General features: G+C 28.6%; 2 protein-coding genes across 2 annotated transcripts; both read right to left on the bottom strand.

The window, feature by feature from the left end:
* Positions 1–2,437: 2,437 nt before the first annotated feature.
* Positions 2,438–5,134, bottom strand: LOC111040500 (mitochondrial-processing peptidase subunit beta). Its single transcript, XM_022324432.1, has 8 exons — positions 4,973–5,134; positions 4,690–4,905; positions 4,457–4,628; positions 3,774–3,930; positions 3,525–3,712; positions 3,157–3,440; positions 2,837–3,040; positions 2,438–2,763 (listed from the first exon to the last, which is right to left on the bottom strand). The coding sequence occupies exons 1-8, from the start codon at positions 5,039–5,041 to the stop codon at positions 2,623–2,625; spliced, it is 1,431 nt and encodes a 476-aa protein (XP_022180124.1). The 5' UTR covers positions 5,042–5,134; the 3' UTR covers positions 2,438–2,622.
* A 2,729-nt stretch (positions 5,135–7,863) lies between these two features.
* Positions 7,864–11,929, bottom strand: LOC111040506 (centromere/kinetochore protein zw10 homolog). The gene is made up of 10 exons (XM_022324438.1): positions 11,737–11,929; positions 11,405–11,607; positions 10,362–11,166; positions 10,129–10,274; positions 9,955–10,040; positions 9,145–9,320; positions 8,897–9,073; positions 8,627–8,764; positions 8,417–8,550; positions 7,864–8,339 (listed from the first exon to the last, which is right to left on the bottom strand). The coding sequence occupies exons 1-10, from the start codon at positions 11,768–11,770 to the stop codon at positions 8,109–8,111; spliced, it is 2,130 nt and encodes a 709-aa protein (XP_022180130.1). The 5' UTR covers positions 11,771–11,929; the 3' UTR covers positions 7,864–8,108.
* Between the last annotated feature and the right edge of the window lie 5,336 nt (positions 11,930–17,265).

Below are 17,265 nucleotides of genomic sequence, written 5' to 3'. Positions count from 1 at the left end.
CGAGAGATGAATATTGCGTAAATGCTTGTACAAGTCCAGACATCAAAGCTAGAGACTGGTCGCTAATCACTACTTTGGGAGGTTCGAAATTACATCTTAACCATCTCTTAAGCCATATAAATATAGACAAATTATCATGTTCTTCAGAGAGCATCGAAAGGGCCGTAAAACTTCTATTATTCAAATGCATAACACCTTCAACAGATTTATCCCATTGAATTTTTCTGCAACATCCACCAGTAGCATCAAACGAAATTGTGTGTGTAGTAAACTCTTTGTGAGATTGTCTATAAATTTGCAATTGCGACTCCAAAAATGGACAAAAAAATTATCCAGACCAATACCATGAATTGATGTTGAAAATGGACTATTGTCTTTCATCAATTGTAACGCCTTGATTGGATCAGTGTGATGTCTTGTAGCTGCTAGTGCTCTAAACTTAAGCGCTCTTAAAGCATCGGCAGTAGGTATTTGAGCTGGTACAACGTCACCTTATGAATAAATGAAAACATTTTTTTTTTTTTAGATTTTGCAAACAAGTGCAAAGATGCAAATTTATAATTAAGTTTGGGGTTCTAACGTTATTTTTTTTTATTACTATAGAGTTTTTCCTGTAAGGCATATTTGTGATCAAAAAAACAGGTCATGTGAAGACCCTTTAAAATTAGGTTCATGCATATTTACTGTTCCAGTAGGTTTCCGACAATGACCATGAAGTTAGCCCCCCACATTGGCCGATGCTCTTCAAACCAGCACCAAGATTTAGCAAAATAATTGCAAATAAATGAAACTTCATTTTTAGAATTTGCAAATCAAGTGCAAAATCACAAATTGAAAAATATATTGGGGGGGGAGGGGTTAACTTTATGCAGCCCCCCCACACTTTTTCCAATCCGTTCCGAACCAACGCCAATATTTAGTAAATTTATTGCAAATAATTGCAAATTGGTTTTTAGAATTCGCAAATCAAAATCTTAATTTTAAATAATTTTTTTGCAAAATGTGTTCAAATTATTTATTTTTTCTATTCAACTAGGCTTTTATATTCCATCAAGATACTTTTATTCTACTTAGCTTTAAATACATAAATAGATTTTCCATAAATCCAAGTAGAATAAAAATATCTTGGTGGAATATAAAAGCCTACCAGTTGAATAGAAAAAATAAATAATTTGAACACATTTTTTAAAAATAAAAATAAGATTTTTCGCACAGGTCACTACAAAACCTAGTTGTGGAACTGACCCACTTATCATAATTACAGCTGTTAATGTTGTTATTATTATTATCAATACTTTTACTGATTTAGTTTTTAATAATTATGACTTTTGTTTCTATGGTACATGTTAGATTCTGAGCGGAGCGAAATAAAGTATTGATTTTACAATGATGTGTTTTTTTTATTCTTTTTTATTTATTTTTTTTTTTTTGTGTCTGTCATCACCTTTTAGAACAGTAAAAATGCTTCGATTTTTTTCAACAGTACCTTTTCTGAATCTACTTGGTACTTTGGGGGGGCACAATTAAAATTTTCCCTGTAGTTTTCATAAGAGCCATGAAAAACAAAAGAAAAATTAAGGAAAAAGCAGGAATTTTTAAGTTGAATATTTAAAAAATCGGGTGCTGGGGTAACGTTACGCTGGCACCCGCGTTTTCGAAATGGATTTTGACGTGTTGGGGGGGTTGTACAAATGAAAATTTTGTGGTTACAAACCTGAACAAATGATATAACAATATTGTTGACGCAGATTTTGTGTCAAATTTCTAATATGCAGGTGCCAGCGTAACGGAGCCTTGAATTAGGCAGTTAGATATTTAGATAGTTAGGATTAAGTATTTTATGCTTACAACACAGGACTGTGTAGGTACTTTAGTACGTTTTGGAGGTAGATAAAAAAAGTATGCTTTAGAAAAAATTTACAGAAATAGTTCATTTTGATTTAGGTAATAATGATTTGCGCCTATATTCGTTTAGTATGGGTATAGGATATGCTCACGTTTTGGCAAAAGTCTGGAAACGTTGACAAATTCTGACAACGCCAATCGACTTCTCCATGTTTTTTTATCATAAGAATAGATATAATGGTACTCAATTTTTCACAATTTATCACCCCACAAACCTATAAGTTTTTTGATTTTGGTTAACAATGAAATTTTGTAACCAACGATTGTTTACAAATGACACTATGAAAGTAACTTATACTCTACAGATTATACTAGATTGTGGTACAACTATGTAAGGAATTTATGAATTAATGCCTTATAGTTATCATTTATCAATAAGTCATATGGGTATAGAGACCAACTTATAACTAATTACTATTTACTAGTAAGTGATTGACAACTATAAAAGTTATAAAAATTAGAGGAAAAACAAAATTAAAAAAAAAAAGAAAATTGTATATATTTGTATTTAATATTGTCCTAATCAACAGAAATACAATTAATACCGTCTCTAAACAAAATTGTACAGAATTATATGAATAAAAAAATGTTAGATAATTTTGTACATTGATAAATCGAAAGTTGGTTTAACAGATTGGTTGAATAGAGTAAAATGTTACTGTAGAAACGGCATAATAAGTGGTGTGAATGAAAACAAAAGAATTTATTCTGCCAAAATTACAAAACTACCCAACGCATAGCAGCTCTCAACCTATTATAATCAACTAATTGTTCTACTGGACCAACAGCGGCAACGGCGGGACACCTATCAAAAAGATATTTCATAGCGATGTCGTGAATATTCTTGGCACTAATATCCTAGACAAAAACAAAAAACAACAATTTGAGTAATGTGTTTTTAACAGTGATTTTTATAAAATAATGTACTTACATCGATACGAGCTTCCAACTCATGCGGAGGTATACGTCTGTTATAGCACAATAATTGACGTCCAATATCTTCGCATACTTGTGTAGATGTGTCCAACTGCAATAACATGTTAGTTTTCAAAACATTCTTGGCGCGTTCTACCTCAGCATCAGTTACAGAAGCACACAATCTCATCCATTCTTCTTGTAAATGGAAAGTGAATTCCTAATAAAACAAATAAAACAATAAATTTATCTTTTATATTGATTAAACTAGAACTAAATATATTTAAGTTATACAATCTCATTTTGATGTGATGTTTAAACAGTATGTGAACTTACACTGATCTTCAATTTATCACATACAAAGTACGCTCCCCACAAACCAGTATCTTTGTAACAAGTGTTGAATGATTGGAAAGAGTGGCACAGATCCAATGAATCGGCAAAGCGGGCCAAACGATTGGCGTTGTTGTTACCGCCTCCTTGAGAACGATCCCAAGATCCAATTATGGTATTTGCTACCATTAAAGGTATATTATCAGCATCAGCCCAACCACAGCTTTCAACTGCAATTGCAACATGTGCCAATGGTAGAGAATCATCTCGGGCTTTGATTTCAGAGCCTGGATTAAATAATTATAAAACTAAGTTAACATAAGGGTACATTTGTATATTTAAAATAACTGTGAAATTGAGAGCATTGGTACCAGTGAATCTGCACTTAGAATAATGAGGTACATCAGCTTCCATATTCAAATTTTTTGGGTTTTTAAATAATGTTTTGGCAAGATCAACCAATTCTTGGTGGTCTACTCCTCCAGCACCAGCCAATACAAGGCGAGATGGTCGGTAGAACAAGTCAACGTATTCTTTAAGTTCTTTGCGTTTCAAGGAACTAAAATCAATAAATACAAAATTATCTGAAATTATTTTAAACTATAACAATTTTGTTTTACTTTATGTTTTCAGTTGGTCCTAGAATTGTTTGACCAAGAGGTGTTCCTTGGTAAGCAGTGGCATGCAAGTAATCAAATACAACTTCTTGTAAATTAGTTTCAACTTCTTGCATTTCTCTAAGAATCACTCCACGTTCTCTATCAATCTCATTTTCTCCTGTTACAAAATTAAACATGTCAACAAATTATTTAGTTTATAATAAGTTTATTGCTTACAACATATCAAAAGCATGGTATTATTCATTTTGAATTGAAACAACTTTTAATATAAATTCATACTATTAGAAAAAAAAATTGCCATTTTATAAATCAAATTTGATATAAAATATTTCAATTTAGTATTTATATACAATATCACTAATATATTATTATTTCAGTTAATTTTTGAAAGAAACATTACATCCCGTTTTTTTGAATAAAAAACATATTTCTTTGTTACTTGTTATTAATACATAAATGATTGACATATATAAAATATCAACCATTTCAAATCAAAAAATTAAAATTTTAAATAACTTATAATTAAAAAAAAACAGCTCATTTAAATAGAAAAATATGAGGAAAGTTACATAATTATGTAATATTAAAGACATTGATTATTGATGTACTGGGGAAGTACAATTGTTAACACTTCACTATGAAAGTACATTTAGTATTTACTTCAACTAAATATTTTAACTTACCAAAGTTAGAATTTTGAAGAATGTCGGACAAAATTTCAACAGCCTTAGGTACATCACTTTTTAAAGATTTGGCATAAAAGACAGTTTGTTCTCGAGAAGTGTATGCGTTTAAATGAGCCCCAATGTTTTCAATTTCCAATTCAAGGGCTGTCTGTGATCTGGTTGGTGTGCCCTAAAGGAGTTATGTTGTATGTTAGGAACAATCATATAAGTATTTATATGAATGTACTCACCTTAAATAGCATATGTTCAACGAAATGGGCTACACCATTATTGCTTGCAGTTTCCCACCTTGAGCCGGCATCGATCCACAATCCAACGGTCGCTGTTTGCGAACCATTGTCTTCCGTGGCCACTCTCATACCATTTTCGAGTGTGGTGACCTTTGTCTCTGGGACGTTCAAGCGGGGAGATGCACATGCCGCTGTAGACTTCCAGCAATTGGGTACCTATGCAAAACGATGTGATTACCGAGACGAGCATTTTCCATATTTGTCAGCAGTGTTCAGCACTTACCTGAGTGACTCCGGATTTAAATGTGAATGCCTTCAAAGGCGTTTGGATGGTTAATAAACGAGATGCCATTTTGAAAAATCCCTACAACCTTTACGAATTCGATGTCAAATTTAGAGTGCACGCTCCAAGGACTGAGAGTACATAGGAAAATTGGGAAAATCGTTATCAACGCCTAAAACATATGATTATCAATTCAACGCATTGACACATTGACAGTGTGTCCTTTGTAAAGACAGCGGAATTAATGTTTACGGGCGGTCGGCTGCACTGTAAGAACAATTACAAGAAGATCGCCCAAAAATGTAAAAATTGGAAATATATTATTTATTACTGAAAAGGCTGAATGTGGTTTAAAATTCTATTAAAAATACATTCAATAAAAAACAAAACATTACAACAATCATAGTTAGAAATGAGAGAGGGTTGGCCTCCCCAAAGATCTTCAAAACCATGATAAATTAAATTGATTTTATCATGTTCTAAACCCGCCTAAAGTCAGTGCTAACAGTAGTATTAACTATTAATAATAAAATGAATCACTCGACAGTTGACAATGTTGAATGAAGTCAATCAAATAGAGTTCAAATTGATTTATTCTTTCATTATTTTAATTAAATTAATTTGCATTTTAGGTTTAAAAGTTTAACTAAATCGATGGCAGTACATAACATTTATTAAATATTGTTCACAAAGTCACAAAGATCCTCTTCTGATGTTGGTTATTAAAAAAAAAGCTCAATTAATTAACTTCCTAATATCTATAGAAGTCAGAAGTTAAATTCCTAAATATTAAGAAAAAAATACTAAGTATAGAAAATAATATGGAATCTAGGACGTCCCCCCACTCAAAAAAAAAAAACGGGACAAAAAATGAAAAGTAAAAATAATAAAATGCAATTCAAAAAAATAAATTTACAAATGATTAAACTAATATAAATGAATAAATATAATTCACTAATATACTATACACTTTTACATAACATTGGTTTATCAATTATTACCCATTAAATTGGGTAATAAATCCATAATGTGAATCACGATAGTCGATAGATGATCATATATTTCGGGTAAAAATAACAAACCTATTTTCCAATCCATTATTATGCGTATAAATAATATATTGAATCAGATTAGAAATGTCTTAATCCATTGTGGAAACATCCAAATAACATGATAAGTATGCAGGGGCGGACTGGCAGGGCGGGTAAGTGGCCATACCATACCGCCCAGGCCCTCTAGAAATTTTATGTTTGGGCCTCCAGCTATATTTATGATTTCTAATAATTTTTCAATTCCACAAAAACGAAGAATACAAAAAAAGAAACTGGAAAAGAACTGGAACAGTCCGACTACAATGGTGCCGCGAAGGCTATAAAAATTATTATTAGATTCATTTTTAGAATTTATTATGTTAGATACTCGTCAATACGTCATGGCATCGTTAAATCGCACCGACACCCATAATTTAATTAGGTATATTCTGTCAACTTTTATCTCAATAATATTTTTTTAAGGAGATGGAAGATAAGAATAAGAACAAAAAAACCAAAATGTAGTTATCAAAAATACTAGAAATGAGTAGAAAAGCGGGCGGCATTTTGTCTGTAGCTGAGTCAGATAACAAACAATGAAAGCTAAATTTTACTGTTATATTTTCACTTGAAAAAAATCAACATGAAAATGTATAATAAAGTTTAAAAATTTTAATATTTTATTAATTTGTTTTTTTTTATGATATTAAATTTAGTTGAGTATAAGACAACAAAACTTTTTTCGTTTTATTAAAAGTTCCTTAAAAAGTTATTTTATTTAAAATAAAAATTGTAACAACTAACATGAGTTGCTTGTTTGGTAGTTTTAAAATTTATACCCGTCTTGGCCTCAGTCCGCCCCTGTAAGTATGTTTAGAGAAAATTACATTATCTCCACATTAATAGCAGATTGTGTGAGAAATTAAAATATAATATCATAATTATAAATTTATTAGTAACTAGATTTTACATTCTAAAAGGAGATGAATATATTGATTGTATAATGTTTTCTTATATTTTTCTTTTTGTGTGTTTACTTTCAAGAAAAGTAATAGGAAAAATGATTCAATTTAAAACCTTTGGGGTGGTTTCTAGTTGAAAATTGGATCTTGTAATCTAGTTGGCACTTCGGTGTTTTAAGAGGTCAATTGAAAGTAAATTAAGAAAAAAAAGGAATTTTTAAGCAAAACCAATTTTTTAAAAATGTATTTTTATTTTTTTGTATAAGAGGCTCGAAAACAAATAACCGAGATGGTATCTTATAACATTAATTTTTCCTCAAATGTTTATAAGATCATTTTTCACACCAAATGTAATTTTAAAAATATTTTGATTCGTTTATAGACACTTAAAATATTCAATTTTGTTCTATAAATGTTGAAAAAAATTTAAGCTCAGTAAAAATGTTTGAACAAGGTTCCTCATAACTTATTATAAATTATTATAGTAGTATAAAAATATTAGTGATACATTATGAAGGTTTTTTTTATGAGCATTTAAATTTCAATTCATGATAAAATTACAAAAATTTGTTAATTATTTTGTAGTTAAATAAATTTTAAAATGATTAATTTTCTAGCTAAGGATTAAAAATTTAAAACAAAGTTCCTCATAATATTAATATAAAATAATTTTTTACCGTAACCCCGAAAATCTAAAAATATATATAAACAGTGTTTTTCATAGATACTCCGAGTTCAAATTTGGATAAAATTTTAAATATTTAGAAACAAAAAATACATTTTTTAGTTATTTTGATGTAATTTAGAAATATTTTTCTGATAAACGATGTGTTCGAATACATTGACAATCAGAGCCATGGATTTTATATTGTAAAATATTGATTATAATATTCTCATGTAATAGACTCAGATTTTAATGATTAAAATTTATAATTATTTTCTACTTTGTTATATCAACTTAACCTTATAATTAGTACCAATAAATAACATGTATATTTTTAAACAGAGTATTTTCTACAATAATTACTTTAAGTTTCAAATGTTACAATTGTCAACGTAACACTTTATAAAAAATATATTCATAATTGTATAACATTTAAGTAAAATTGGTAATGACGTGATTATATATTTATTTTTAGTTCACTACGATTGTGCAGTAGCTAAAATATGTTTGAGTAATGCTGCTCTTCTATCAGTGTTTTGAAATAGAGCTTTCAGCAAGCATTTTATTTGATCAACCTTTAATTCATTAGCCAATGGACCTTTTCCATCTGCCCAGCGATTTTCAATATCTTTCATACTCGAACTCAATATATATACTAATTCATTTAACTGCCACCATTTAGGAACATATCTATGAACTTCTTTGGGCTCCTAGAATAAATCATACAAATATATACAATTAATATAATTAAAAATAGTATATTATATTTGCATTCTATTTAAAATACCGGAAAAAAGGATGGAATATCTTTCATGATTTTGTTAAAAATGGATGAGTACTGTTCAGCTGAAGTAGCTGATATGTCTTCTAAGGTGAACAGTTTATTAACCACGCACTCAAATAATCCATTACACGAATAACCTAAATATAAAATAAATAAATTAAGAGTTTTACTTTTAGACTAGTTTTATACTATAGTCTCATTTTGTGCATTTACCTATGAATTTACAGTAAACAGTCGATGGCAAAATATCTCTCCACAAATCACTCAAGATTGATAAAAGATCATAACATTGTGACATACTTTTTTCAACAGAATAACCTAAATTTGAGTTTACAGCCATCAGAACAATATCTAAAAAAAATGAGTGCATGTATAAGCTTAAAATACAAGTTACAAAACATATACAAACATTATATATAAATGTGATGGATTCAAATAAATCCAAAATAATGTTATAAAACAATTTTTAATGATAATTTTTACCAGATTGATTGACAATTTTTTCAATTTGTGTAATTTGCTGCTTGCATTGAGAATGGAGTATTTCACTAGCTAAATTTTTTAGCTTTTCAAGTAAATGGACAATAAGCAAGTTCTTGTAGGTTGGACTTAATTCAGCCAATTTTCGAGTAAAATACATAATGTTATTGTAAAGAACAGCTGTAAGTATATAAAAAAAATTAATTAAATTATAGGTACACAGATCATATAATAGTTAACTATTGATATACCAGATTGCTGAGGATGAAATTCTAGCACTTTGCAATGCTGAAGCGGTATTACATCACAATACATAATTGTTATATTGTTTAAAATATCATGGTATCTCCAAGTGCTATTTTCTGGTATGGTAGACATTTCTGAGGCTACTGTATCAATAAGATCTAGAAATTCTAATAATGATTTACTGAAAAAAATAATTATTTGTATTACATTAGATTTCATTTACATACAAAATATAAAAATAAATGTTTCTTTGTTTGTCTTCACAAGACTTAAAAACTACTGGAATGTTTTCAATAATAGTTCTATCAATAGATTCCTTAAGACTCTGAAGGTATTTTTAGATAATTTTTTCAACCCTCATAAGTTTTTATAAGGTGGCTCACACATAAATTTACTTTTGGCTCACAAAGATCAATTATTTGATTTTGTGACATCTCTTTTAATTTTAAGAATGTATAACTAGAATGATGACACTTTCAACAGCAATTCACTGTAGAAACAAACTTTATGTTTGCTCTGGGGTTTGAGCACACACATTCTTGGGACTTTAGTTGTATGACATAAATTAATGATATGTACTATGATGTAAGATAAGTAATAATTTAGTATGTAATATTTACTGTTTAAATATTCAAGTGATTCTATTTAATTGAATAAGAAAAAATAAAGCCTGAAAAATGTTACAATAAACTGTAAGCATACAAAAGCAACTATTATTGCTACTATTTTCAATAGATATGAATATAGAACATGAGTTCAACATGGTGGTATTAGGCTATACACGATTAGAACCAAATAATTAACTGTCAACTTACCTGACTTTACTTTGTGGATAAGCAAAAATTTTTTGGCAAAACCCATTATCATCTTGATTGTCATCATCAGAGCTCCATCTATTTTCCTATAAGACAAAAAATTACTAGATAAAATAGTTCATTAATTTAATAAGCCTTATACTACATTGGTTGTATAAAAATTAAAAATCGTACGTTGTTCACTTCAACTAAATCGTGTAGATCTTTCTTTATAATAGTTCTTGCTCTATCATAGTATAATTGACTAATTTTTGTGAAAAATAAATTATCAATATTTTCAATATAGTTTATCAATTCATCATTTGATTTTTCAAAAAATCCTAAAAAAATTAGCACATAATGTTGATGTATATTGAGTAAGCAAGGGTACTTTTAATAATATGAAAATAAATACATAATGATATTACCTAATTCACTTAGATATTCGTTGAATTCAAGAACATCAGTCAATTCTTCTCGAAAATTATCAAGATTATGATATTTAACTGGTATGGCATTAAAAATTACTATGTCTTTAAAATATTTACAAAATTGCTGACTTGCATATGATCCTAAATAAGACATAATTTGGATTTCATTAATGTCAGCAGGAAGAATCGAATTCAAAAATTCAAATACATTCTTGAGTTTTTTTATAGTTTCTGACAGAAGTTCATCTTCATTATTGGAAACTTTAAGAGTCATTGTTGAGACATTCACAAATTTTACCACATCAACTTGTAAATGTTGAATGATAATTGGTTTTACAATTAAATTTATTAATTTATCTGAGAATTGTTTGACTTCAATATTCAGACTGTCAAAATGTTGTAATGCGGACACAGTATCACGAATATCATCTTGACTGCCCGATATTTTTAAAATAACTCTCCAAGACTCTTGGCTTTCCGTATCATTCTCCGACCATTCTATTTTTTTTCTCCACGCTGCTACACAGGTTGAGTGAAGGACATCCGTTAGTCTTTGGTGTTCTCGCATTAATGGTTTATACACATCTAATTTTGTTAAATTTTCATTGTTTAATAAAATGGTTTGAGCAGTTTCCAATTTTTTTATTCTATCGATTAATGATAATTTAGTTAGATTATCAGTTGTTAGATTCATGCTTGCTTCCAGAACTTGTTCTATGACAGTCAAATTGTGTTTGTTTTCTTCCAAAGTAGATTTAAACATTTTCAGATCAGACATGGCGTCTAAAACTTCTCTTTTAGTCTAGAAATTGATTGAAAAATATATTAATATTATTTATACATTGAATAAAGAAAAGCTACAACATATACATTATACTTATTTGTTAAAAATCGAGAAAAAAGTTAACGACCACTAAAAATTTTCTAGTAAAAAACAAATTAACTCTCAAATACCTATGCGATTTAAAGCCCATGACCAAAGCAAGATAACGTAAATACACTATAAGGTAAGCAAAATAATATGTATGTTTATAGTAGACCTGACTGTCGATTCGTGATATTAGGTTATTGATTTGATTCGAATACGACTGAGCTGTATCTAACAACGATGCAGCATCCTTGGACACCACTGCGAATTTCATGTAACGCTGTTCCATCGCTTCTTTGATGTCGTATTCGAGGTTAGTAATTTTGTGTTTGAGTTCAGATACATTTTTGTCCAAGTCCGTCATTTCTACCTCGCCTTCAGTATTCAGCAGAAACAACAACAACAACAAACACAACGATTATTAAAAGAAACAATAAACAAATGTTTAAAACGGATTGTGTGTGCACAAATACGAGACCAAAAAAAAAACTGACGTCGACGTACCTGCGGAGGCCAACACTGCAGCCAGAAAGCTCATAATTATTAGGATTTTCCCAGCTAATGTTTACAAAAACATTAAAAAAACAATTTATATATAAAATCGTCAAATGAGTCTTGAATCGAACATCGAAACACACGTCATATTGTCATAATGCAGTATGATACACACTTACACATACGCGCGTCGTGATAACGTCAACGTATTTCGCGGCGTTTTAAAAATACAATAACAATTATTGTATGTCAGAACAGCACTAGATAACAGGTATCAGTCGGGGACACAGCTGCAAGGTATAGATGATAAACCATGGTATTATCTGTCCTTCGGTCGTGGATTCTATTTAAGTCATGGTGTCTGTGTTGCCGTGTTGGTCCGCAACGCGTTTTCGATTTAACGTACTTTTTTTGCACTCAGCGCAGAATGTACCCCTAAAACGTATTCGATTTGAAAAGTGCTCAGTGAACTGGTTTAGAATTTGGTATTTGATATAATTGCACTGACGAACACTTTCGTGTGCACTCAGTGCGCACATTCTGCAGTTCTTCTGCACAGTGAACAGTTTAAATTTAAATAAACCTCCACACACACATTTTACTAATGTAAAAAAAAATTTGTAATTTATTTAGATTTTAGTACAATAATTTTTAAAACACGAAACAACTGCTTGCAACTCTATAGTTATAAATTAGTAGGTACCTTTTAGATTCTGAGAGGAGCAATTAAGTATTGATTTTATATTGTATTTGTGTGTTAGTTCTTGTCTGTCTTCACCTTTTGAGGCTTTTGACTGTCAACTTTAAAGGTGGTTTCTGGTTGCAAATTGGATCTTGTTGGCCCTTTAGGCTTTAAGGGTTCTAATATAAACATCCGGATACTTTTTAAAATAACCGGGAAAAACAAAAACAATTAAGGAAAAACTGAAACATTTTGTCAAAACTAGTATTTGACAAATTTATTTTTGTTTTTTGTTGTTACTCAAAAGCGAATAGCCGTGGGTACTTGATACTTCGCCGAATATTTATGTTAACTCTTTCTATACATGATAAAACTTTCAAAATATTTTGACACTTTTTGAGTTGTATCTATGGCTGCGGACTGCATTTTCATTTTCGATTATTTTTTGTTATTTTGCCACTATCTAACTATGTCGATAAATACATTTTTGGTAAAAAACCTTGAAAATGTTATAAATAAGTTACTCTTATACCTATAGAGGATATTATGTCGAAATTCAAAAACAAAAGTCAAAATACTATTTTATGAACGTTTAAAGTTTGAATTTTGACATAAAAATCGTTTAATTCTGAACAATTGTTTTGTAGTAAAAATCACATACAATTGATTTATATTTATACGTTTCTAAAAGGTTTAAAAATGTAATAATTGAAAATAATTTACTTATATAAATAATATATATAATTCAACCTTTATATTATATAATATACGATTGTAGTATGTACTATGTAGATTGAGGACATGACTGCATGAGACAAATATTAATGTATACGAAATATTATACGATTAAATGGTGAATTAAAGTCGAGTTAAGGGAGTAAACGGATGCCCTGCGGATGAGACATTTTCACCCGCTTTTTAATCTGTGTATACCTATTTATTGTTTAGTAGTACATTTTTTTTAAAACTTTAATTACTTATTTTATTATTATCGGTATTGTATTAGATTTTGATCGCGGAGTTAAGAATGCATTAATTTTACAATGATGTGTATTTTTTTGACAAATCGACTTTGTGCGTTATTGGTGTAACTAAAAAAACTTATAACCATAGATACTTTAAGTTTTTAATAAATCTTTATATGTACATTTTCAGTACATGATAAGATTTAAAAAATGCATTGACTCTTTTTGAACTATTTAAAACCATGAGTAATTTTCAACTTTTTTAGTTATTTTTCAAATATTGTCGATAAATTATTTTTTGCTCGATCAAAAAACTTGAAAATTGGATACAAAGTTCTCATAAGTTGTTATTTGTGTAATTAAAAAAATAATCGCAAATCCACAATATTTTTTTATGATTGTCTAAAATTATAATTCGTTAGACAAAATTCGACAAAATTCGTTACAAAAATAAAATATTTTAAAAATGTGTTTAAAAAAGGGTTTCCTTGCCAAATTTAATCTATATCTTAATCTTAATTCCACAAATTATATTTTAAAGTACCTACTACCTACCAATATATTATTATACAAGCAATATTAATTTGTATTAATTTTTTTATAGAGTGGCTTAGACTGATTTAAGTTGTAAGTTAAATCTATATATGTACTTTTTCTAATACTCTATGTTTCTATGATGTGCAAGTACTTTATGAAAGTTATAATAATTTAATTTGGAAATTGTAATTGCAGTACTTCACATTTGATTTACCCTTTAAATTCTGAGTAGAGTGAGTGTATTGATTTTGCAAATATGTGTGTTTTTTTAAATGTTAAACTGTGTATTAATATTTAAAAACGAATTGCATACTGTAGCAGGGTCTTATTATTTTAGAGTAAAATCGATATTATCGGTTTAAAATGTTTAATACGTAGTGTATTATATACTATTCTAGCCACATAGGGAAGCCCAAATTTAGTACAATAGAGCTAAAATTTAAAAGACTCCATCTAACAATTTTAAGAAACACCATTTTGGTATTCACTGTCACATGACACACACACACACACATACACACACACACACACACAAAACATATTTCAACTAATTATTAAACCACAACTAATCCAATAAGGCTATTAACGAAGACATGTAAAATTAAAACAAATATATGGTATATATATATATAGTATATTACATAATTATATATCGCAAAAGATTTTTTTCTAAATAATAATAAATAATACATTTAAATTAACGACCAGAGACGTGTCACAATTATTCGCCACGTACATCATCGTCACCGCAATTCGCCACATTAGATTGACAATATTATATACTACCAATTATCATTACTGTGAATTTTTGTTTTGTATTAACTGTTTTAATTGAATTATAATTAAATGTCTTTTACGCTGATAAAAAAATAAACCAAGCAATAATACTGGCAGATAATATATATCTACAATATTTTTTAGAATTATTCAATTATATCCTTGTGCAAAATAAATATATGCAAATTACAATACATTCAATAGTTAGTATTTTCGCGATTTAAATATAAAGTTACAATTATAGTTTATGTATTATATGTGTTACAGTAATACAATGTTAACGAAATAAATATTAATTGTTTTAAATTAAATAGAAAAATAAGACGAATTCGTCAAAATGTCTAATCATATATAACTTATTATTGAAAATTAATGTTAAAATGATTAATGTGTTATTAATTTTACCTACATAACATTGTGTCCACGGTTGTATAGTACTGTTTTTATACATTATTTGCACTATGTAGGACGTAGATATATAATAGTATAATATCTTCTGATTTTCAGTAGGTAAGGGTATTAGGGTGATTCTTTTAAATTAAACACTGGTTCTCTTAAAGAGTCTTAACGTTTTTGGAAATATTTTTTGTTTGATACCCTGAAATCATCGCGGAACAATTTTTATTTAGTTATAATTTGAGTTTTACTTTTTTTAAATCACCGGCCACCGCAAGAATTTTTAATAATGTATCCATAATTAGAATATTTTTTGTATATATAATGAGTTATAACTTATAACATATGAGTATTTAAAGTTCGGAAGAGTGGGGTCGGCCAACGGTGCAGGAGTACATATCACACAAAATGTTGACCCACCATTCCACTTATACAAACTTTAAATATACCTAGATACTTAAAAGTTATAACTAAATAACTATTCATTGGAATATCAATTATCATTAAATAGCCTACATAGGTATTGAATTTCTCAGAACATATATTCTGCTTTGTAATAAAAAAAATTAAAAATGGATGCTTAAACAATAATAGGTAACAATAAAAAAATAGTAAACATTTTTCAAGAAAATTAGTGCTTAACTTAAAAGAATCATACTGTATCGTATAGTAGGTATAATAGCCTATACGGCTATACCTATATGTACAAAATTAAATATGACGTGTGATGAATGCTAGATATGACCTTGCAGGAAGGATTTCACGATCAGTATATTATTATAATATTACATATTATAAGCATAGCGTACTTATATGTATAGGTACTATAGTATTATATAGTAGTATGATGTAATTTAAAAGTGTATACCGACAGGATATACTTTATATATTTATATTTTATAATATAATAGATACTGGGTTGTTGGACACTCGTCTCGCTTCACTCACCTCAGCTCAAGCCAATATTTTATTATTATACATTTTGAAGCACTGCGATAAATCACGGCATTCGAAAAACGATTCTGGGCAGAGCTTGATTTAGTACGCAGGTGTTTGTAGAACGTTTAAACAATTTTAAGTGCTCATAAAATAATTTACGAGTAAAGATATTTATAAGTTTACTGATCGATGCTAATATTATAATATACTGACATCACAAGTACATATTGTTATTAACATTTTAGGCGACCAATAATATTCAAAATTGCACAGTACATCTTTTAAGAGTGTACCTATAATAAAATAATTAAATATACATATTTTCCAACTATTATAAGACATTTTTTTAAAGTGAACAGTGGAAAAGGTGGTAGTTAGTACTCGAAGTGGAGCAACCAGAGCGGTTTTGGTGTCTAACCCTCTTAACCCCTAATAAATATATTATTTATATTTTATACAAAAACTGTAAAAAAATTAGTTTTATTTATACTTAACCCCCTCCCCCTTTTATCATCCTCCTGGCTACTCAACTATAAAACTTTGAGCTGTAAATTTTAATTTTCTTAATAAAATAAATTACAAACATTTGTTATTTTCTTAAACAATTTAAGGTTTTTAACAAAACTGAAGTAGGTTTTTAGTTATAAATAATAGTATATAAGTATATTAATTCGAGCTTCACTAGTATCGTTTTTCAAATGTGATGATTTATGGGGTTTTTAAGTGAATAATGATTTATTGTTGTTTTCAAATCCAAAATCTCAGCACAAATACGATACACCCACTTTGGTGGCCCACCCAACTATAATAATTTACTATGTCAACTGATAGCATTTTGAACTATTATGTCTAATAGAAAATGATAATTGATACTTAAGTACTAGGTATATACATTAGAGTAAAACCAGAGACATGGTATGAATGAGTTCCAGTTAATTATAAATTATAGTTATTAATTTATAAAAATAAGAAAAAACAATATAGTTATTTTTTATCTGTTGCAAGCAGTTGTCGTAGACGTAATTTAGACATTGAGTTATTCAAATATTGAGCTATTAGTAGGTACAAATAACCATACTTGCACTAAGTGTAATTATTTTTCACATAATATAGACAGTACAGTGAAAAAAATAACGGCTGTATTGCCATATTATAGGGACATTTATCCCGAATACTCCTATACTTTTTTAATAATAAATTATTATATAATATTCAATTTCACTAGTTTTTTTAAATTTTTTA

Source organism: Myzus persicae, unplaced genomic scaffold, assembly GCF_001856785.1.
Source record: "Myzus persicae strain clone G006 unplaced genomic scaffold, MPER_G0061.0, whole genome shotgun sequence".
Classification (NCBI taxonomy): Eukaryota; Metazoa; Arthropoda; class Insecta; order Hemiptera; family Aphididae; genus Myzus; species Myzus persicae.
This window is presented reverse-complemented; position numbering and strand designations above follow the sequence as displayed.

Excerpts from the sequence above, each read along its gene's own strand:
- LOC111040500 (XM_022324432.1), bottom strand. The coding sequence starts at position 5,041 with ATGGCATCTCGTTTATTAACCATCCAAACGCCTTTGAAGGCATTCACA. Across the intron at positions 4,906-4,972 it reads TTAAATCCGGAGTCACTCAG|GTACCCAATTGCTGGAAGTC; the intron begins GTAAGTGCTGAA and ends CGTTTTGCATAG. Across the intron at positions 3,441-3,524 it reads TTCTAAGTGCAGATTCACTG|GCTCTGAAATCAAAGCCCGA; the intron begins GTACCAATGCTC and ends TATTTAATCCAG.
- LOC111040506 (XM_022324438.1), bottom strand. The coding sequence starts at position 11,770 with ATGAGCTTTCTGGCTGCAGTGTTGGCCTCCGCAG. Across the intron at positions 11,167-11,404 it reads TATCACGAATCGACAGTCAG|ACTAAAAGAGAAGTTTTAGA; the intron begins GTCTACTATAAA and ends ATCAATTTCTAG. Across the intron at positions 9,074-9,144 it reads ATTTCATCCTCAGCAATCTG|CTGTTCTTTACAATAACATT; the intron begins GTATATCAATAG and ends ATATACTTACAG.